The 21,614-nt window shown below is 40.5% G+C and overlaps 1 protein-coding gene across 2 annotated transcripts in view; it reads right to left on the bottom strand.

The window, feature by feature from the left end:
* The window catches only part of TBATA (thymus, brain and testes associated), a 28,335-nt gene extending 8,618 nt beyond the window's left edge, over positions 1–19,717 (bottom strand). The window contains exons 1-7 of one of the 2 annotated variants that reach the window (XM_075842758.1): positions 19,595–19,717; positions 15,026–15,082; positions 8,374–8,621; positions 7,446–7,610; positions 2,645–2,730; positions 744–899; positions 464–545 (exon numbers count right to left, since the gene is read on the bottom strand). In XM_075842758.1, coding sequence (XP_075698873.1) covers positions 464–545; positions 744–899; positions 2,645–2,730; positions 7,446–7,610; positions 8,374–8,621; positions 15,026–15,072 — 784 coding nt within the window. In that variant the 5' untranslated portion in view covers positions 15,073–15,082; positions 19,595–19,717. The remainder of the gene's footprint in view (positions 1–463; positions 546–743; positions 900–2,644; positions 2,731–7,445; positions 7,611–8,373; positions 8,622–15,025; positions 15,083–19,594) is intronic. The other variant, XM_075842759.1, reaches the window with a different exon arrangement.
* Positions 19,718–21,614: the final 1,897 nt, after the last annotated feature.

Here is a 21,614-nt window from a genome sequence, read left to right as displayed (position 1 = left end):
CTGAGAAGACCACCCTAAACCTCGTCTCGAAGAGGTTTTACAGTAGTTAATTTGTGTAAAAGTTTATACTGTAGAAACTTCTACTAAAATTATTTCAGTTTTTGCTACTGAGCTCCCAATGTTCAGTCCAATATAGGAGTTTGAGGTGTTGAAACCAGTATATTAATAGTCATTTTCCATGCAGTCGCAATAACCGTAGAGCCTACTGAAGTCACTGGTTAGATATGCCATTCAACGTTTAAATTTTGACGTTGGCTTTCTCCATAGTCCTCCAGGGAAGAGTGCCAAAACCCAGACCTTTATTTTAGCTAATAAAACAGGGTTCATCTCCTGGAAAATAAACGCTGTTGTAGTAACAAGACTATATTTTGTCATTGGACACAAAGCCAATTTTATTGAAATAAATGATTCTACATTCTCTGAAATTATAGGCACAACTGTTATTATTTGTCATTTCCCTCACCTCTCTGGCCAGCTGACAGAAGCCACTGTTGGATGGCAGACAGAGAATCCGTTTGCAGAATCTGGCAAAGCAACTCCAGTATCTATTAACAGAAGAAAGACCTATTACAATTCCAGGTCAATGTGACCTGATTGCCATTTGTAATAATGATGACTTATTTACTTGTTTGGACATGGCTTGGATAGATCAGCTCTTTGGTGTGTAGAAAGTTCAGATATAGACAATGTTATCCAAGAGTGACCAGAATATAAAGGGTCTCTTAGGATTTCTTAGAACTCACCAGAAGTTCTTGGTCTTGGAAATGAGTGTTTGTATTCCTTCCTTTACTGGTTCGGTTTGCTTTTCGGGATGCCTGCCGTGTCAAAGCTCTTGCAGAGGCAGGTATGATACGTCCAGTTTCTGCGGAGTACTGCGTAGATCTTCGTGGCTCTTCAACCTAAGGAATGAATTATAGTTATTGTCACGACAAGTCTTTGATCCATCATCATCATGGACTTCACATTACATTGTATCTCTTGGTGGAAATATAGTATGTATAAAAAAAAAAGTGAGATGACAATCTAGTGTGATACATTATAAATGAGTATTGTCCATATTTTATAAGAAGGCATTGCTTTCATATTATCCTGTTTTCTTAGTTGACTGAGATCATTGCTTTGGTTGCAATTGCTACCTCGGCCAGCTCTCTACACAAGCCATCGCAATGCTAGTATGAAATGAGTCTTTGTTCACACACACACAACGGGTCAGCTTTTATGTAATCTGGGCCTTGAGAGCTGTTGTTCTGTTGAAATGATGGTATTCAAGCACTACATTACCTCTGGTAGCACATGTAAAGTTTACTGTGTCGTAAGACTGCGTTGTTAAGTTGTAATTTCTCTGTCACCTAATTTTTTCATTGTTCAATCTGTTTTCATGTTTCCCCCATAATGGAGCATAACTTTCTCCGAAACTAGCCAATTATCGGGCAAACAAACGTTCTCGATCATTGCCCTGTGTAAGCAGTGCAAAGATCAGTCGACGAATGAGCAAACACTCGTTCTGTGGCTGATTGCATCGTTTATGCTGAAAGAGATATTATCGTTATCCGCAGCACATCTCCCTGATAGATAGACGTGCTGCCGACAGGTTGACGTGCTGCCGACATGATGATAATGTATGGGGACGAGTGATCGAAGTAATGAATCCCTGTAAAAGGAGCAAACAAGTGCCGATCAACAAGCTGTCTCATGGATCCGTGCTCGTTTACACGGCCCACGTCGGGCCATGTAATAGTACCTTAATTTGGAAATTGTATGGCTCTAGTATTTGCCCTCTGTATTACTCTGTGTTTGCATAACATTCATTTGCAACGTGTGACCGGGATCAAAGCAGTCTAGATAGGGCTCAAGAGACAGAAAAGACGTGCAACACCGGAGAAGTAAGGCTTCGGAACGGAGCCCTGAAAGACACTAGGTTTCTGTTTCCATCACCATTGATTTCAATGGTGACAGATCTGGTGCCAATGGTTTCCGTTTGTCTCAGTTGTGCAGGGGTTCCGTCGTTTTGACTACGTTATGCATTCCGTCAAAATTACTAAACCCTTGCACAACTGAGACAAACGGAAACCATTGGCACTGGATCCGTCACCATTGAAATCAATGGAGATGGAAACGGAAACCTATGGTTTCCATTTGTGTCTGTCAGGGCTCCGTTCTGATGGAAAGCTCTGACGGAACCTCGGAACGGAGCGCTAGCGCAGATGTGAACGAGGCCTTAGCTGCAGATTTTTTTGCGGAACATTCACAGCGTATTACAGTAGTAGAAAAGTGGATGAAATTTCAACAAATCTCATCCACATGCTGCGGAAAAAATATGCAGAAATTTAAATGCAGTGCGGATTCTCAATCTGCAGTATGTCAATTTCTCTTGCAAAAATGCTGCAGAATTTCTGTCCAGAAAATCTGGTCACAAATACAACTCTTTATTTCTACTTTCATATAGATATATATACCCCAGCACAGTGGGCAACGCTTCCGTGGGCATCTAAAGATCGGCAGAATTTTCCTTCTGGCAGGAGGTCCCACAAAATCTCTATTAAAATGACTATACAGTCTGCAGATAACAGGTTGTAAAGTATAGAGAATTATACAATGTATAAAACGGTTAAACACGAGTGTTACATTGAAGCAAGAGTCGTACCTCCTGTTTTTCTGGCTGTTTGTCTGTTGTGCAGACCTTTGCAGCAAGTTCTCTCAATTCATCACGCCATGCTTCAGACATGGAACCTGCATTACAGAAGATGAAGGTTCTTATTTGGCAGTCATGGATTAACAGCTGAATTTCTACCTGTTCATACCTCCCAGCTTCTGCATTCGGAAAAGAGGGACATTTTTAAGCCACGCCCCCTAACCACGCCCAATATCTCGCATAAACACATCAAATCACGGCCAGATCATTCTTCAAATAACAAGCGCATATTCTCACTGTGGATCTCTAGACTTACAAACAGATTATGTCGTCTTTATGTTACTTTTCCTAACCTTGGTATAACATTTGCTCATCACGGCGGCAGCTGCAGGACAAACCACAAGGCTGAGAACAATGAAAGTCAAGAGGGAGACCTTGTGGTGGATGACTTTTCAATTGACAGGTAGCAGAGTTACATGATGGGGAATTTGTTTTCCAGTTGTGTAACTCTGCTACCTGTCAATGTAAAAATCATCCGCCAGAGGGAAAAATGTTTCCCCATGGCGGAGTACCACAAAGAAACACCTGGGGATCAGACATGATGGGGAAACATTTTTCCCTGTGGTGGATGACTTTTCAGCTAACAGGTAGCAGAGTTACATGAAGGGGAATTATTTTTCATTGACGTCTAGTTTCTATTGCAGCGCAGGGAAGAAGACAGATGTTGCTGGAGGTGAGGAGAAGCTTTTTTTATTCATATTACTAACTTTATTTTGTTTTGTTTTGCAGGTTCCGCTGGACTGTTTGGACTATGTTGTAGATTCGTTGCACTACTTCGATGATCTTTTCTTTTTTTTTTTTTATAAAATGGTTAGCGAGGATTGCGTGGGGGAGTTCATATTTACATAAAAAATATCTTCTTATGTCTCTGTGTTTTTTTTTAATACTTTAATAGCGCCTTGGTAATAGCAGTTGTCTAATTGACAGCATCCATTACTAAGGTGGGGCTTAGTGTGAGCCGGTAAAAAGGCTGCAACTAACCCCCCATTATTACCCGGGTACCCACCACCACCAGGGGTGCTGGGAAGAGCCAGGTATGATCCAGTACCTGACTATCTATAGTGATGGGCGGGCACTGGGGCGGCCACAGGCTGGTATTATTAAGCTGGGAGAGGCCAGAAACCGTGGCCCTGCCCACCCTGGTAATACTAGGCTGCTGCTATGTTGTATCTGTCTGGTTATGAAAATCGGGGGGACGGCATGTCGTTTTCTTCATTTTTTTGTAATTCTTTTTTTTTTTTAAACTACGGGGGTCCCCCCTATTTTTCATAATCAGACAGATACAACATAGCGGCAGCAGCATAGCATTACAAGGGTGGGAAGGGCCATGGTTTTTGGCCCTTTCCAGTCTCATAATACAAGCCTGCTGCCGCCCCAGTGCCCGCCCATCACTACAGATAGTCAGGTACTGGATCGTACCTGGCTCTTCCCAGCACCCCTGGAGTGCAAAAGTTTAGGTTGTGTTTCAACAATACAACATAGTGGACTGCTGGCTAAGGCCTCATGCACACGGCCATGCCTGTAATCGCGATTGCGGGCACGGCCGGCCGCCAATACCTACGGACCGCTCTTTCGGGCCGTGCTCCCATGCAAAGTATGGGAGCACGGCCCGTAAAAAACAAAAAGTAGAACATGCTCCATATTTCCCAGCACAGTTCTACGTCACGGACACTCTTCCGTAGCGATAGAGAAAGGTGTCCGCGGCTAATGGAACCGGGTGGGTCTGTAATTGCTGACCGTATTGTGGTCCACAATTACGGCGTTTTTTTTACGGTCGTGTTCATTGGGCCTAATGTTTCACACTGTATTACATTGGACTCCCTGCTGTTCCTAATTTAGTTCACCATAAAGTTCTATGGCAGTTTTTCAGCAACTTTGATATATACTAGTACATACACTCCTCAACTTTTGAAAAGTTTTGGAATTGTGGAAATCACAGGATCGATAGACGTGTTAATTATATGCAAATGATAAAAAAAAAAGGAAACAAAATATTCCAAACCTCTTGATTTATTCAGTATAGAGTATGAGCGTCATCCGCAGAAATACACGCACTTACACGCCTTGGCATGCGATCAATGAGGTTAGTAATGGTTGTCTGCTATGCCACGCTGAATGCACTTGGGAACGCAAATCAACAAGATTGGCTGCAAGGGGAGCTGCCAGCAATCACCAACCAATAACGTCCCAGATGTGCCAGATTGGAGACAATTCCAGAGACACTGCTTGCCATGGTTGTTCGTTTAGGCCACGCAGGCTGGTCACAGTAGCACGAGAAACATGTGGCCTCGCGTTGTCCTGTTGAAAATCGGCTTCTGGGACACTTTGGAGAAACGGCCGTACTACTGGTTCCACGACCAAATCAATGTAACACCAAGCTGTTAGTGTACTAAAAGGAAGACTAGAGGGGTCTGGCTACCGCACATTATGCCACCCCACACCATAATCCCGGAAGTAGGACTGGTGTGACGTTTCCTTGTGAAGGTCTCTTCATGGCGTTGACCACTTTGTCTCCAGACGAATCTCCGGCTATCATTGCATCCGAAACAAAAGCCGAGGCTCATTGATGAAGAGAATAGACCTCTATTCCAGCCTCCATTGCCATCTTGCTGTGCACCATGATACCTTTTGAAAGCGGTGGCAAGTTGTCACGGCTGGACGTCTGTATTGTTGTTGAATGTCGTGCAAACGCCTTGTGATGGTTTGTGTCGACACTGGTTGCTGCCCTAGGCTTGGGATGCGGCGTCCAATTTCACTTGCAGTACAGAATGGATCACTATGCGCTATTATTTCAATCAGGCGATACGTCCATGCAGAGGTTCGCCTCCACGTACCTCTTGCTGTCATTCCCATTCGTCGTTGTTCTCCCAACAGTCTTGACATCTCGAATAGTCTGATATCTCGGCCTAGGTGCGTAGCAATCTGCCGGAGTCATAAACCAAGATCTCAGTTCAAGGATTCTGTCCCTCTTAGTTTGTGACAAGTGGCTATAACTGGCACATCAATGAATAGGAGGCATCACACAATCATTCCACACTAGCTGATCCGATTTTTGAGGTTTCAAGTGGCTAAAAAAACTTTGCTTCCAATCTGACATTTATGCCTCTCCCACGTGCCACAGATTGGAGCTCAGTTCTTGAAAATGTGATCATTTGCAGATCACCATCTAAGTTTATGGGTGCTACAGTATCTCATGTCTCCATACAACTTGGGGATTGTACGGAGCTGTAATACGATCATGTGCATTAGCCCTTAGGGTGCAGTCTCAAGCAGCACATTTTGAAATCCGTTTCATTTATCTGAAAAGGGTCATTTCTGCAGGAGGTGTACGGATTTCTGCAAGTTCTACTTAGATGAGTAAAAGGGATTTTCAGTCGCATTTTTGCAACAAAATTTGCCACGTTGTGAGTATACTCTGAGGGTAAGTTCACACGTAGCGTAAACACTGCGAATTTTCCGCAACTGATTTTGTTGCGGAAAATCCGCAGTATAATACGGTAGCGGCAAAGTGGATGAGATTTGAAGAAATCTCATCCACACGCTGCGCCAATAATAAGCCGAAAAACGGCTCAGAAATTGACCTGTGGTGCGTTTTTTCAGTCCGCTGCATGTCCCTTGTGTTTACACAAGCACTGCTTATTTGTTGTGGGTTTTCCCTATTGAATTCAATGGGAGCTATAAGGGTATGTTCACACGCACTAATTACGTACGTAATTCGGGCGTTTTTGCCCCGAATTACGTCCGAAAATAGTGCCTCAATAGCGCTGACAAACATCTGCCCATTGAAAGCAATGGGCAGACGTTTGTCTGTTCACACGAGGCGTAATTTACGCGCCGCTGTCAAATGACGGCCCGTAAATAGACGCCCGCGTCAAAGAAGTGACCTGTCACTTCTTTGGCCGTAATTGGAGCCGTTATTCATTGACTCCAATGAATAGCAGCGCTAATTACGTCCGTAATGGACGCGGCGTTCAAGCGCCTGGACATGCCGTTACGGCTGAAATTACGGGGATGTTTTCAGGCTGAAACATCCCCGTAATTTCAGCCGTTACGGACGCCCTCGTGTGAACATACCCTAACTCGCAAAAATTAGCAATGTTGCATTTTTTTGCGACGGAAAAGCAGCGATCCTGCCGCAAAAATCGCAACTCAGAAAAAAAAACTAAAAAATCTTATACTTACCCAGAATTCTGTGTTTCTTCATCTAGGCCGGCCTCCTGGGATTACGTTTTATCCCATGTGACCAATTTAGCCATTTACAGGATGCAGCGGTCACATGGGATAAAACGTCATCCCGGGGCTGCAGAGCGTCTGGACGTTGCAGGGAAGCGTCACCATGGTAAGTATACATTTTTTTTTTTCAGTGCAGTTTTTACTGCGGACATGCACCACAATTTGTGCGGTTTTTCAGCTGGAATTCCCTGTGGCGCACAGGGCGGATACGCTGTGTGCTTTTACAAATACCCTTAGGGTATGTTCACACGGGCTATTTTCTGCCATTTTTCGGCCAGTAAACGCCCCTGAAAAACTGCTAAAAATGCACGGGTTGAATGCCTCCAAACATCTGCCCATTGATTTCAATGGGAAAAACAGCGTTCCGTTCCCACGTGCATGTCACTTCTTGAGCTGTTTTTGGAGCCGTTTTTCATTGAATCAATGTGTATACCATGTGTATATTCTTGTAACAAATTTCATCCAATCTGAACATATTAATATATTACAATATTTATTTTATTTTTACCTACTACCATACCTGCTCCAAGAAATGGAACCATGTTACCGTGTGTATCTCCTATAGGCAGACAGGGTACACCCAGGAGATTTGTTGGAAGCTTGCTCCTTATCATGGGATGAGGGTATAGTGGAGAAGTTACATTCCACTCATCATTGACAATACATATAGGAATTCCGTTCAGCCCTGTTGTAAAAATCATAGAGAAATATAGTGAAAAATTTGCAGCAGTGTGTGTGTGTATATACATATATCTATATATGACACACACACACACACACACACACACACACACACACACACACACACTATTTATTCTTGTCATCCTGCTGTAAATTTGTCTTTGCACCACTAGAGGGAAGCAATGAGTAAATACTGTATGTGCTTCTATGCAAACTACACTAACAACTGGAGAAAAAAGAAAAAAAAAACCATTGATATAACAAGCTATCATACAATTTCCAAAAATGAGGGAAACAAAATATAAAAGGAGGAAATTCAGTACAAGACAATTCAATTTTCTGATTAAGCGATGCTGTGAAGAATTTAAAAAAAATATGGCAAAGTCCTTTAATACTAGGATTTTATGCTGATAAAAAATATAATCTTGAAAGACGTGAGATCTTAAATAAATGTTTAAAGGGACTGCTAGGCCAGTGGTAGACAACTACTCTAACTTTCGATTTTTAGCAATTACGACACTGGGTCACAGCCAAGTTACCAAGTACATATCACAATCATACATAAGAGACTGGTTGATCTTAATATTTCGGTACCATAGATCTAATAAATATCATCATAATTACTTCTTATTAGTAGTATTGGTGGACACCTAAAGAACGCAATGATTGGCAGAAGGGTTCCTGATTATAAGTCTCTGTGGGGGAAGCCAGCAGCAATTCTTTATATTAGAATTCGATATGATTTTGTGACGTCCACCAGAACGTACCTTGAATATGTGTAACACGATGAGGGTGAGGGTTATGCCTGGAAAAGAATGAGTGGTGACTGAGGTTACCAAACCGAGGGTTGCTTTTAGTTGGGGGTCTCATCGCTTCATCACTGAAACGCAGCGGTGTATTCTGGGCAAGATTTTCTAGTTTTCCAGCCAAATCGGTAATGTCTTGACTTTTAAATGTACTAGAAACCGGATTCTTCAAATTTTCCATCTTTTCTTTTGCAGTTATGTGGCTGTTGCTATAATGCAAAACAAGAGCTATTAATATTTATATAAGTCAATGATGTGCGGATCAGCATTGCAATATTGTAAAACACTGTACCGAGCAGAAATGTTAATATTCTGTGAATATACTGTAACCGTGTATTTAGGACACACCTGGGTGATGGAAATTTTCATTGAAATCTATATGAAAGACGTTCTCCAGGAAAGTATAATTGTATTACAGACGGTGAGAGCGATCCCTGAGCTCTGTACACAGAAATATTGATGTATTCTTCATCTGTAGATGTTCTCTATGTAAATAAACATAGCACCCGTGATCATTTCATAGCGCAAACGTTTGCTGACAGTCTGCAGTTGGCAGGCGATGGGCAGACTAAGGAATTCTGAGCTGCGTTCTTAGTAAAAAGACATATCTGTGTAAGCATTGTATGGGAATGAGCGCATGATTCTTGGCTGAGAGGTATTTAAACATATTTTTTTAATTTATTTTTTTGTAACAAAATACAGAATCGAAAAATAATAATATAAAATTGAACATTGCTGTACAGATATAATTTCAAACTTAAATCAAAGACTTATCAAAATGATCATTGTGAACGAAGCCTAAGTTATACAGAGAATCATACCCTATGGATATCCTGACCAGGAGACCATCAGCAATATGAGTATTTCGGAGAGACAAAAGAAGTACATGAGTGCTCCTTCCCCTCTCCCAACCTTCTGGAGACCATCATATTTTAAGTGGTCCTAGAGAGCCCCTCAGGTTCTCCTTTAACCCCTTGGCACTGAATCACGTACATGCACAGCATAGAAAGGCAGCCGTTCGCGCATTCTACCGTGCCCGCCCGATCACCATTGGAGCCCAGCTGTGAATGACAGCCAGGCTCCCGCTGCAACAGCTAGGATTGGAGACACCCCTTAAATGCTGCGGTCAATAGCGACCATGACATTTAAGTGGTTTGACAGACGGAGGGAGCTCCCTTTGTCACCGATCGGCTACTGCGATGACAGAATCGCTGATGGGTTGCCATGGCAGTCGGAGGCCTAACAAAGTCCTCCAGGCCTGCCCTGTCTATATGCCTAGTAGGCTGTCATGGCCTAATAGATTGCCTGTCAGTTTTACACCAAAGCATTATATCTGTGATCAGAAGATCGTATTGTGAAGTCACCTAGTGGGACTAAAAAAAATAAAAATGAAATCAGTTAAATAAAGTTGATTAAAAAATAAAACGATAAAGATTAAACTAAAAATGAAAATAAAACCACTTTTTTTTCCATAAAAAGTGTTTTTTTTACTAGAAGGGTAAAAAAAACAAAAAAAACACACATTGAAACAACCCGAATAACAAAGTTAACACAATAATTAAACCGCCAAAAAAAAATAATTAATCAATAAGACCCATGTAACCCAATATCATACGAATGAAAACTACATCTTGTTCCGCAAAAAACAAGCCCACATATGGCTACATCGACGGACAAAATAAAAAGTTACTGCTCTTGGAAAGCGGCGATGCAAAAACAAATCATTTTTGTTTAAAAGTGTTTTAATTGAGCAAAAGTAGTAAAACATAAAAAACCTATACGTATTTGGTATCGCCATAATCGTACTGATCCATAGAATAAAGGTAACATGGTATTTACACCGCATAAACAACGGCGTCAATTTGAAAAGCGAAAAACAATGTTGAGCTGTTTTTTAATAGCTGTTTTTTTTTTCAATTCCTTCCATAAATTTTTTTATAAAAGTTAAGCAATATAATATATGCACCCAAAAATTGTGCAGTTGAAAAATACAACTCCTCCCACTCATCATATGTCTATGTCGACATAAAAAAAAAAAATTATGACTCTTGGAACGCGGGGATTAAAAAACAAAAAATAATGCTTTGTTATTAAGGTCAAAATAGGCCTGGTCCTTGAGGGGTTATATACAAAGATGTGGGGCGTTGTCTCGGCATGTGAGAAGTAGGACGCAAAGCTTAGGAGCTCCCGCCAACCGTGATTATTAACGTGACATTCAGCTTACCAACGACTTGCGAATGCCTTGTTTTTCGAGCTATGCCTCGAGGGAAGACCCTTAAGACTTTCCAAAAGGTGACTCCGGCATCTTCGCTATCCCGCTTCTTGCGGCCGCACATTTCTCAGATACAGGAGGAATCCCTCATTTCGGCCACCTCACCCAGCTCGACTCTACAACGGAAGGCTGTGGTCTCCCCTCACCGCTCGGGCCTTGCATGGACGAGGCCCCACTGACTAGACTCGACCTGTCTTGAGGCCCTTAAACATTTTACGACCAGAAGTTTCTTTGATAACATGTTGGACAGAATGGAGAAAATGCAGCGCACATGTTTGGAGGAGGTGAATCATACTGTGGAAGAAATGTGCTCATGTGTCTCGGCCCTAGAACAGCAGACATCTTCTAATTGAGACAGGCTGGACAGGTTAGAGGTTCAACTTCGATTTCATTAGTTGCTGTTACAATCTATGGCCTTAGAACATGATGACTTGGAAAATAGAAACAGGCGCAATAATGTGTGTATACGGGGATTACCAGATTTAAAGGAGGGAGATAATCTCCGAGCCATGGTGACGGAAATGTTTAACAAAATTTTGGGGGAGCCACCAGACAATCACAACGAGCTAGACAGAGTGCACAGAGCATTGGGACCTATGTCACAAGACCCGTGCAGACCTCGGGACATCGTATGCAGAATTCATTATTTCACTGTAAAGGAACATATAATGCGCAAAAACATGGGCCACTTGGAATTTCGGGGAGCTGAAGTTCCTATTCTTCCCGATCTATCGGCCCGTACATTACTAATGAGACGGATGATGCGCCCGTTGCTGGACATAATCAGAGAGGCTGAAGCGACATATGTGGGGATTTCCGTTTCATCTTATTGTCAAGAAACAAGGGGCTGTGATCACGGTACATTCTCCACAAGATTTGCCTGCTCTTTTTGCCTTCCTTGGTGTTCCACCGAGTGACATTCCAGACTGGATTACTGCTTCCCTCAACCATTGCTCATCTAGACGAGGACGGAACCGCCCTATGGACCCACAACAGCCCAGCCTGCAACGTCTCAGACCAGCGAGGCAACAACTTCCATAGAAGGAACGTTTATTTGTTCAAATTCCTCGATTTGCATGCAGTTATATCCTTATCAGAGAGCTGACCTCAGGTCCATACCGGTTATCTCTCACAATATTGTATGTGAATGGTTCACTGGTTGCTAATATGAAGTCACTACTTAAATGTCCATTGCCTATACTGGGCTCATCTTGTTGGGCAGATTACGATTCTTATACATGCAATGTTTCGGGCTTATCTCACTTACAAAGGGTATTTGAGTTATTTGCAAACTATTGAAGGGACGTTTAATGGTTCATTTTCAAGGCTTTGCATGCAGTTCAGTTATGATCTGATAACATCGCCATCCAGAAAACATTACACCGCCCAGAGTGAAAAGAAAGGGTTTCCTCCCATTTGGCAAGTATAGCCAAATTAGCATATTTAGAAAAATTCTCATAACTTTGCAAATAATAAACGTTTTGAAACACAATTTACACTGTAGTTATCAGCATCATAGCGCCTATTAGATTAGTTAGGAGATAGGACGTTAATAAACTAGTAACAGATCCTGTTTAAGTGATCATCTTTGCCATGTTAACAATGCACACCGGCAGTTAAACAGACAGGACAGGAAGCAGAATACATAAAGTAAATGTAAAAAAATTATAGCAATAAAACAAAACATATGTTTTTAAAAATGACATATAAAAGTTACATATTGATTGTTAATATGTAATTTTTTTTTTACAGAAGTGTTCCTTTAATAGATAAACATAGGAACAGACTCTAATCAATGTTTTATAATTTGACTAATTGCTGTATAATGATTCCAGAAGGTCTATAGCATTCTGTTATGCAAGGCTGCAGCAAGCATCGTTGTTGCACTTGGCTGGGGCAGCTATGAAATGGGACCACTGACTTACCTCGTCCCAATCTTGGAAATAACTGGCCCTGAGAAAAAAGACTTATGCTGGCCATACACTCCATACACTGGACAGGCTCGTACAGTAGTTGGGAGGCCAGAAGATTGCAGGGAGTCTGACAGTCACTGTATCCTCAGTGCCATTGGGGGGTTGCCAACAAGTCAATGGGGCAGATTTACTAATACTGTCTTAAAGGGAATGTGTCATCAAAAATTACCTATTGTTATATTATTTATTTATTTTTGGTGTTTTTTTTGTTTTCGAAGATATTATCTATATTCAAAAATAATACTAAAATCTTGCAGTTTTCAGTCTGGCCACTGAGCCTCACAATCGACTATTTCCTGTTCTGTAGAGATCACTTCTCAGCAGTCATTACGTTATCATCACGGGCAAGATTACACTGAAAAGGCACATCTCTATATAGATTTACCATTGATAACAGGTGATGGACACAGATCCCCTCCTATCCTTTCCTGCGCAATGACCTCTGAACAGGACACAAAGCAGAAAAGTCTAGAAAACTTCCCCATAGTAGTCAATGGGTCCCCTGCTGTTCACATGTCCCTATGGTCCATGTGGCTGCTGTAAAGCATATCTCTAAATTCTGTTAACAGCGCTTTAGCCTACATTCACACGAGCGTGCCAGATTTACGCACGTATAAAGCGAGCGTAAATCTTGCCATGTGAGTTGCGTTTTAACATCAGTGTGCTTTGCGAGTGGCATGTTTTTTTCACGGACTTGCAAGCACTACGTTTTTTTTTTTTTCAATGTAATTGATGCGTAAAACACTGACAGCACACAGATGTACGTTTGTGGTTTTCACGCACCCATTGACATCAATTGGTGCTTGAAAACTCACCAATATAGGACATGCAGTAAGTTTCACACAACGGACACTCGCTGTGTGAAAACTCACGCATGTGTGAATGGCCCCATTGAAACAATTGGTGCGTGTGCTGTGCTTTGTTTAAATTTACAGCACACGGATGAGATTCACGCTCATCTGAATTAGCCCTTAGGCAAGAAAACTGCTCTGATAATCATGTACAGAAAATAGAATAAAAAAATCTACAACCAAAAAAGAAAAAACAAATTAGAAAAAAAGATTATGTTTCACATCTGGCTTTAATTAGGAAAAAAATGTGATTCTTCCCCTTTAAATTCAGACAGCTTAGAATTAGACTAGATGAACCAAATTGATCACAGTGGCTCATGACAGATTATAAATTATACAGACAGAATGTTGCTCCTCTCTTCAACAGTGCCCAAAGTTACCACCTACTCCACACACCCCTCATCCTGTCCCTGACTGGGGTATTTAGATACAGGGCTAGTACAGCAAAATTATTAACTGAATATTTGCCTCGGTTAAAGAAAAACCTAGCTACAACTCTGATTTTGGTAATCCGTAATGAGAAATTAAGGCTTCGTTCACATCTGCGTCGGTGCTCCGTTCATGGCTTCCGTTGGAGCTTTCCGTCAGGAGAACCCATGAACGGAACCCTGACTGAAACCATAGATTTCCGTTTGCATCACCATTGATTTCAATGGTGACGGATCCGGTGCAAATGGTTTCTATTTGTCACCATTGTGTTAGGGTTCCGTCGACTGGGCTATTCATTCTGTCAAAACGATGGAACCCTAACACAATGGTGAAAACGGAAACCATTTGCACCGGATCCTTCACCATTGAAATCAATGGTGATGCAAACGGAAACCATTTGCACCGGATCCTTCACCATTGAAATCAATGGTGATGCAAACGGAAACCATTTGCACCGGATACTTCACCATTGAAATCAATGGTGATGCAAACGGAAACCTATGGTTTGCATTTGTTTCGGTCAGGGTTCCGTTCATGGGTTCCCCTGACAGAGAGCTCCGATGGAGCCCATGAACGTAGTCCCGACGCAGATGTGAACGAAGCCTTAGACTATCCCTTGCCATTGGATCTACCCTTTCCGTGACACAAAAGATTGTGTAAAATGCTGAAGGCAGAGGTCTGACAAAACTTCTATGTTGGATATTTCCAGTCGCTTCTCGGGTGTAATCATTGTTCAATGTAAGTGAATCCATTAGGGCTCATGAAATACTCATTGACTTCTATGGAGCGTAACTGTACCTCCCATATTTTTTCTGTTAAATTTCATATGAATGTCACAGTCCATGCAATTTTATTTGTATCGGGTGGCAAAGCGGAGAATAACGCTGTGCTGTGGGGAGCATTATATAGCAGTACACATTGTGCCGATTGCTCCGTAGTATGGAACTACATGTACTCTGTGTGCCTCCGTACAACCTCTGTGCACATGGCTCTAGTGTTTACTTAGAGATCTGCGTTGGTTTTAGATTATAACTTCTTGTTTATCAAAATTATTATTTAGAAGTGTTACATATTCTTTTAGTACTTACTGTGTTTCACGTAAAACAGGTTGGGGATCATTTGTTTCACTTGGCATTTTTTTTGTCCTATGGTATCAAGGAAAGCACATCATCACATTGTTTTAACTTCATCAATTGTTGGTGTACATAAGAATTTCTGCTACCCATGCAAATTGTTAAAAATGTTAAAGGAATTCTCCATGGAAAACTGATATTGTGTTATGCTTAATACAGGGCCTAAGGGGGCAGTGCAGGACTCAGAGATTGAAAGAAAACAAGGATAGAAGTCCACTGCTCTTTCAGGCCCTGCACTAGACATAACACTACGTATCTCAGTTTTTTCTGGAGTGTTCCTTTTAATATATTGCTTTATAGATATCTCCCTCTGCTTTATACGATATAACGCATGGTTATTATGCTTTTGCATATTTTTACCCACATAAACTTATTTGACGCACAGCTCTGCGCATCAATAACTCCCTAATGCTAATCTGGTAATGTCTATACCAGTTTTTTTGTTTTTACAATGACATTTTTTTATATTATAGTATTTTCCTTTTAGGAGTTTTCCTAACTTGTCCCGGACTACATAGCAACTGTAGTGCCAGGCTGCTTCCAAAGTCATACCATGTTTGCCGCCTGATATAAATGCAATGGTTACATGTGTATGACCTTATGCGGCAACAACGTGACAAAATCTAAAATTTGCATTTGGGTGGCATGATACTGTTGTAAGATAGTTGGGATGTTTTTTTATTTTTTAGAAAATGGAGCAAATCGTGTACAGTTTCCCCCTTCCTCTTTTGCCCTTCTCTGTATTGGAAAGGGGTGCCCTTTGCAATTGCCCAGTTTATTACCCTACAAAACCAGTCCTGCAAAATAGTGGAATTCCAATAGAATTCAATGAAAAATCTTGTGTGAGTATTGCATATACTTTTAATAGTAGAGCAAGTCAAGGTAAAATGCTAGACAACAGCCACTCCATGTGATCCAGTTGTGTCAGACAATGATCAGTGTGTAGCCCTAAATGCAACAAATGGAAATCCGCCTTTATTAAGACATCTATCAAGCCAAATTTCATTAACAAAGCACCATTCCAGCTTACACAGCTCTGTCCTGCAAACTAAACATTACATACATACTATACTGTGCACACATTGAAATGTTGGCAACTTCTGTAACATTATATACAGGTCTTTATGCACACATTTGTACAGAATTGCCACAGAAGCCGGTAAAAAATAAGGAAATGTTCTTCACTTGTCAGGGTCAGGCTTAAACAATACTTGTTCATAGAACGGCATGAATTAAAGAATATACCAAGAAATCTGTCAACTTCCCACTAAATCTAGCAATAGATCTATAAGCACAAATATGCAATGTACATTATATGCCAATATCCAACCTCCATGTTTGGATTTCAAGGACAGTAACTGTATGTAAGTTTGCAACAAAAAAACAACACAAGGAGACCATAGCACAAAATAAAAAAAATTATTAAAAAAATATTTTTCTTAACATTTGCCATTGAAAATGTAACAAAAAATAGGACGGTTAACGAATGAATCGCATATGGCTGAATTGCATGATACCCCAAAAATGCATCAATACTTAAAGTCAGTGCACATTTCCAAATGTAGAAAAAAAGTAGAAAAAAACAAACATTATATAAATCACACATTGTCCTAAAACATTACAATAATCTACTAGGGACCTTGGCTTGCGGACTGCATTGGCCCAGTATAGTACCGATGCTCTACATTTTGCTCATGGCACATAATGTAATTTCATACGAAGAGTTTCTATCTAGTAGACCATTATTAGCAGTTCACATAAAGAGCGAGCACTGCATAGTTGAAATATTTAAATGGTTTATGACACCTCTCTTCACTGGGTTGATGATTTCTCTACCCATCTCTTGTAGAAAGAAGGGCAGTAAGCCAACACTGGGGTGCCCATGGAGAGGTACAGTAGAGTCATGAACAAATTCACACCCCCTTAGGTGAGAGGTATGAGGCTAACCATGTCTATCGAGCCGTAGTAGTAGACCCTTCCTTCATCTCTATAGTACTGTTCTGTTTTGTTTCTTAATAATAGAAACATTTCTCTGGGTTCTCTGGGATTTAAACATTGATAGCTATCAATATCTAGCTCTTGGAAAACTCCTAAAACTTTACTTTATGGTGCCCACTGTGCATATGCTTCACTCAAATGGTGAACCTACAACATCCATTCTATGTTAAGTCCCAATGTCAAGGACATATAGAACCATTTAATGCACCTGTTATGTGTTGCTATGCAGATGTCCTATTAATGTAAGTGAATGGGATTTGCTTGTTCAGACTGTGAAATACAGAACAATACCCTTTAATTTAGTATTTTAAGACAGGCAACGTTACCATAGAGCCATGCCTGGAAAGCACAACACTAAGTGTGTGGTTCAAAGGATAACAATGCTCACTGGACCCTGAACATTCATGACTGACAATGAAAGACATTTCTGTTCCCCTACACACAATATTCCATTGTCCTTTTTTTCTCAGTATGATTGATTTTGCACGTCTGGCTTTACAATATAATCCAGCCTAAAAGTAAAAACATGTACAACTACTTTAGAGGCTATGTAAACCTTTGAACACTATATATACATAGAAGCTGTATCTTGCACTCAGAGCCAAATCCATCAGGTCAGCGGGACTGATGGCTTCGGTGCCAGCGGGTCGTGCGTGTCTCTGACGCACCAGGATCCAGCGGTTATCGATGACATCTAGGTTAAAAGGTTTACATGGCCTTTAATTTAATTCATTTAAGATAAGTATATAAAATATGTACACAATTAATATTCCATACTCTGACTCGCAGAATATATCCTTTTCCACGCTTTTCCTTTCAAAGATTTAAGAAGGTAATGCCCATTACAGAAACTAGTACCCTCTCAACTCTGAACGTCTAGGCTGCGTCTTGGACTCATGCTATACCTGTCTGAACTGTATGCGATATATGTGTGCCTACTATATATGCATTGTACGATCTGTGGGAATGAGGTGCCACTATGTGACTCATGTTATCGGAATTTTGTAATCAAAAGGTTCTATGGAGGACTCTCCGAGTTGGGTCAGTAGAAGATGGACATTCTGAGCTGCTGTGCAGCTTCTCATGAGCGGGAGATTGGGTGGGGGGATGCGATTTGTGTTTATTTATATGTTTTACTTTTCTAAAATTTAAAATTTAAAAAAAAAAATATAATTTGACTTAAAAAAAGGAAGTTACCCTCTCTTGAACCAACATCATAATACTTCTTATCTTCAACTTTTCTTATTAGGCCTCATTTATAATCTGAAATCTCTGACTTAATTGGTATTTTTAATAGGGTTTTCCAGTTTAGAAAACCTATTGTCATACACCCTACCTGGGATTTCTGAGTTAATAGAGGGGGGGGTCCCCTTTCCAGGATCCTCATCTCTTGACCAGAGTGGAGAGTGGTTACAAAGAGTACCTCTCGTTCTGGAGGACCTGTCTTGTCCTGCATTACACAGACAGCCCATTAATATAAATAGGCACTGTGTAATGTTTCATTTCTCCTGTGGTGGCGCTGCAGAGAAATTGCACACTTACTGCCAGGTTTTCCCACAGATTACTGTAATCGCGGGGCTTCTAGCATGGAGACATTTTGTGATTCGTCTTTTAATTTGCATAAAAATGAATGTCTGTAATGTGTCAAGCTTATACTATTTTCGGGAACTTATGTTTGCCAAGTATAATTCTTATTTGTGCAGGATTTTCTATAGTGAGGTTGAGAAAACAAGGATGTCATTAAAGCAAATAACTTAAGAGTTATGAATAGCAAATACAAATCCAGTGATCAGGTGCCAATTAAAATGTATGGGATGAAGACAATGGCCTTGAGGAGGTTGGTAACTGTGAGTAGAATTACTTTGTGTTCTATAAAGAAATAATATTATGTTACATGTTAATGCATCTCGTATGAGGCAGGTTCACTTTATTTAGGGACACTTACAAAATGTCTACATTCAAAACGCAGCCCCCCCAAACTAGAGTCGTGGGACCTGTGCATCAATTTTGCCATGCGCTAAGTTTGTCATCTAACCAGTTTTCGGTTAGACAAATCAGCTAATTAGTAAAAAAAAATGATCCAAGGGGTTCTTTACTTTTTTTTAATATTAAAGATGACAAAGCCGAGTATTACTGACACCTTAGAGTATATCCTATGGTAATGTTGGCTCATTTAGGGTGCTGATGTTGTTCCTTTCCATATGAATGAGATGCACACATAGGTGGTAACCCGTGTCTGTATCTGAGCTATAAGTAAATAAATTTGGCCCTTATATCATCAATACCAAAAATCAGCACTCGGAGACTGACCTTTAAATGTGGGTCACTGTCTGTCCTTTGTTAGTTTCGAAAAATGTATTAAACCCCATAGAACCGCTAAACGCAAAATTGAAATTCGCCCTCTATAACTTTACATAAGTCATTATTTCAAAGGAGCATTTACAAATTTGTTACAAAACATTTGTCTCTTCATCTTTTAATTGACCTGAGATTAGTTTTAAGTATAGGAATTAAATGTCTAATTACCTGTAAACGTCCGTCTTCACAATCCCGTTCCCCTAAGCAGCGATTAGTATTGCATTTGATATATGAGAACTTCTCACAGCAGCATGTGGATGCTTCCTCTGTAGCCGGAGCCTGGCTGAACGTGCGCGGCCACCTCTATAGAGCTGTGTTTGCATTCATGTCCCTGTCTTATTGAAACTTGGTTGCTTGGTTACAATTTTCTTGACAACAGCAGGACAACCCCCTCCTCCCCAATAAGTGCCGAAGGACATGCATCCTTGACGTTGGCAGAATAATTTTTTATTTAATCTCCTGTCTGCATATTACCTAAATGTTTTTTCTAAACAATTTACCTAAGCTAGAGACCGTAGGGTCTAGTTAAGGATTGTACAACCATTGTCAACGAAGGGCTTTCAAAAATACTGAAATAACTTTAGGGATCAGGTCGTTGGCTCAGAGTGAATAGTATTGTATGTATGTTATGAGTTAACACTAAAAATACAGGTTTTGCTGAGTTGATATCTCACCTTAAAATCTTCTTTGCCTTTACAATGTTTGTGTATTGATTTTTACCTGGGCAAACCCTGATTTTTTTTAATTTTTGGACACGTTGTTTTAGTCTGAATAATGACTAAGAATAATATAGTAATGATAAATATAGATAATATTTACTATAGATGGAACATATTTCCATTAATCTCAAAGAGATCATGTACATGTAAATTATTGCTCTGAAGACTGAACCACAGGCAAATCTACAATATCTTCTACTCTATGGTCACCTTTGTACAAATACAGTCAGATACAACTGAGCTTGGATTCAGGAGACATGATAAATATTTGCTTGGCCAAAACTGAGAAAGAACCATTCAGCCACCGCCTGTCAGAGGTCCTAATAATTGGATATGTAACTGAACATTCATTTAAAATAGTGACATCTCACAGTGGACCAAAGAAGTGGCTGATCAGAGGTGGCACAATAGTGAGATTCCTTACTAGAACATTTGAAGGGATCGATCATCAGAACTATAATTGGTTAAAGGGGTTGTCTAGTTTAGAAAACCCATTTTGAAATATCCTATTAGGGAATTCTGAATTGATAGAGGAAAAACATATTTTAACTAGCTCTGGGGGATTTGGCGTGTTCATGCATTACATGGACAGCCCATTGATTTCAATTGTAACTGTGTAATGCTTTATTTGCCCTGCGGTGGTGCTGCAGGGTAACTGCACACTTATAGCCAGGTTCCCCCACATAGTACAGCTGATCACTGGGGGTCACAGCAGTGAAACGGCCTGTAATCCTCCTATATTTTCAAGGAACTTTCTAACAAAAGGGATTGTTGAAAGTGGACAGCCCTCTTATCACAATGGCCATATATACACAGTCTGATGGACTGTCTGAAGATATGATCGATCATCTTGATCACAATATTATCATTAGCAGAATGCAGATCCCTTTGTTTGAATATCACAGCATTTATGGGTTAAATCACCATATATCAGATGTAGTATCTGATCTTGTGTAGGCACCTTTGACCTGAACAGCAGCTTCATGTTTATTCAGCTTTACTGCTTTGTAATGTTATGTCAGCTTGTGAAATGTCTTTAACACATTTGTGTTTTAATATTTGCAGAGTTTTGTTTCTTGTATTAGAGAGACTGATCAACCAACAATACTTCAGAGAACAAACTGTCTGTGGGAGGTATACCACACGCTGACCTGTTTCATACATTGTTGAGTTGCTTAGATAACCGCGTGTAGTTGTTACGTGAGATTATCCTCATATCCAGGCGTATCTTCTATATACTTATTCTTCATTCCATAAGGCGTAAGAAAAACATTTTCCATATGTGCAAGGAGCTTACTTTCATACAATTAGTCAGGCACTCTCAAATTTTCTTTAAAAAATTTCCCAAAATCCAATTATTATTTACCATTTCTACGCCATTCCATGGATGTAATGCTACGTTCTTGTACGCCCTATTCGGGCATGTTTAGCTGAACACAGGTGAGGAGTCCATCTGTCCAAGACCCTTC

The sequence above is a fragment of the Rhinoderma darwinii genome, chromosome 11 (assembly GCF_050947455.1).
Source record: "Rhinoderma darwinii isolate aRhiDar2 chromosome 11, aRhiDar2.hap1, whole genome shotgun sequence".
NCBI lineage: Eukaryota > Metazoa > Chordata > Amphibia > Anura > Rhinodermatidae > Rhinoderma > Rhinoderma darwinii.
The sequence above is the reverse complement of the archived record's forward strand: the minus strand, read 5'-3'. Positions and strand labels throughout refer to the sequence as shown.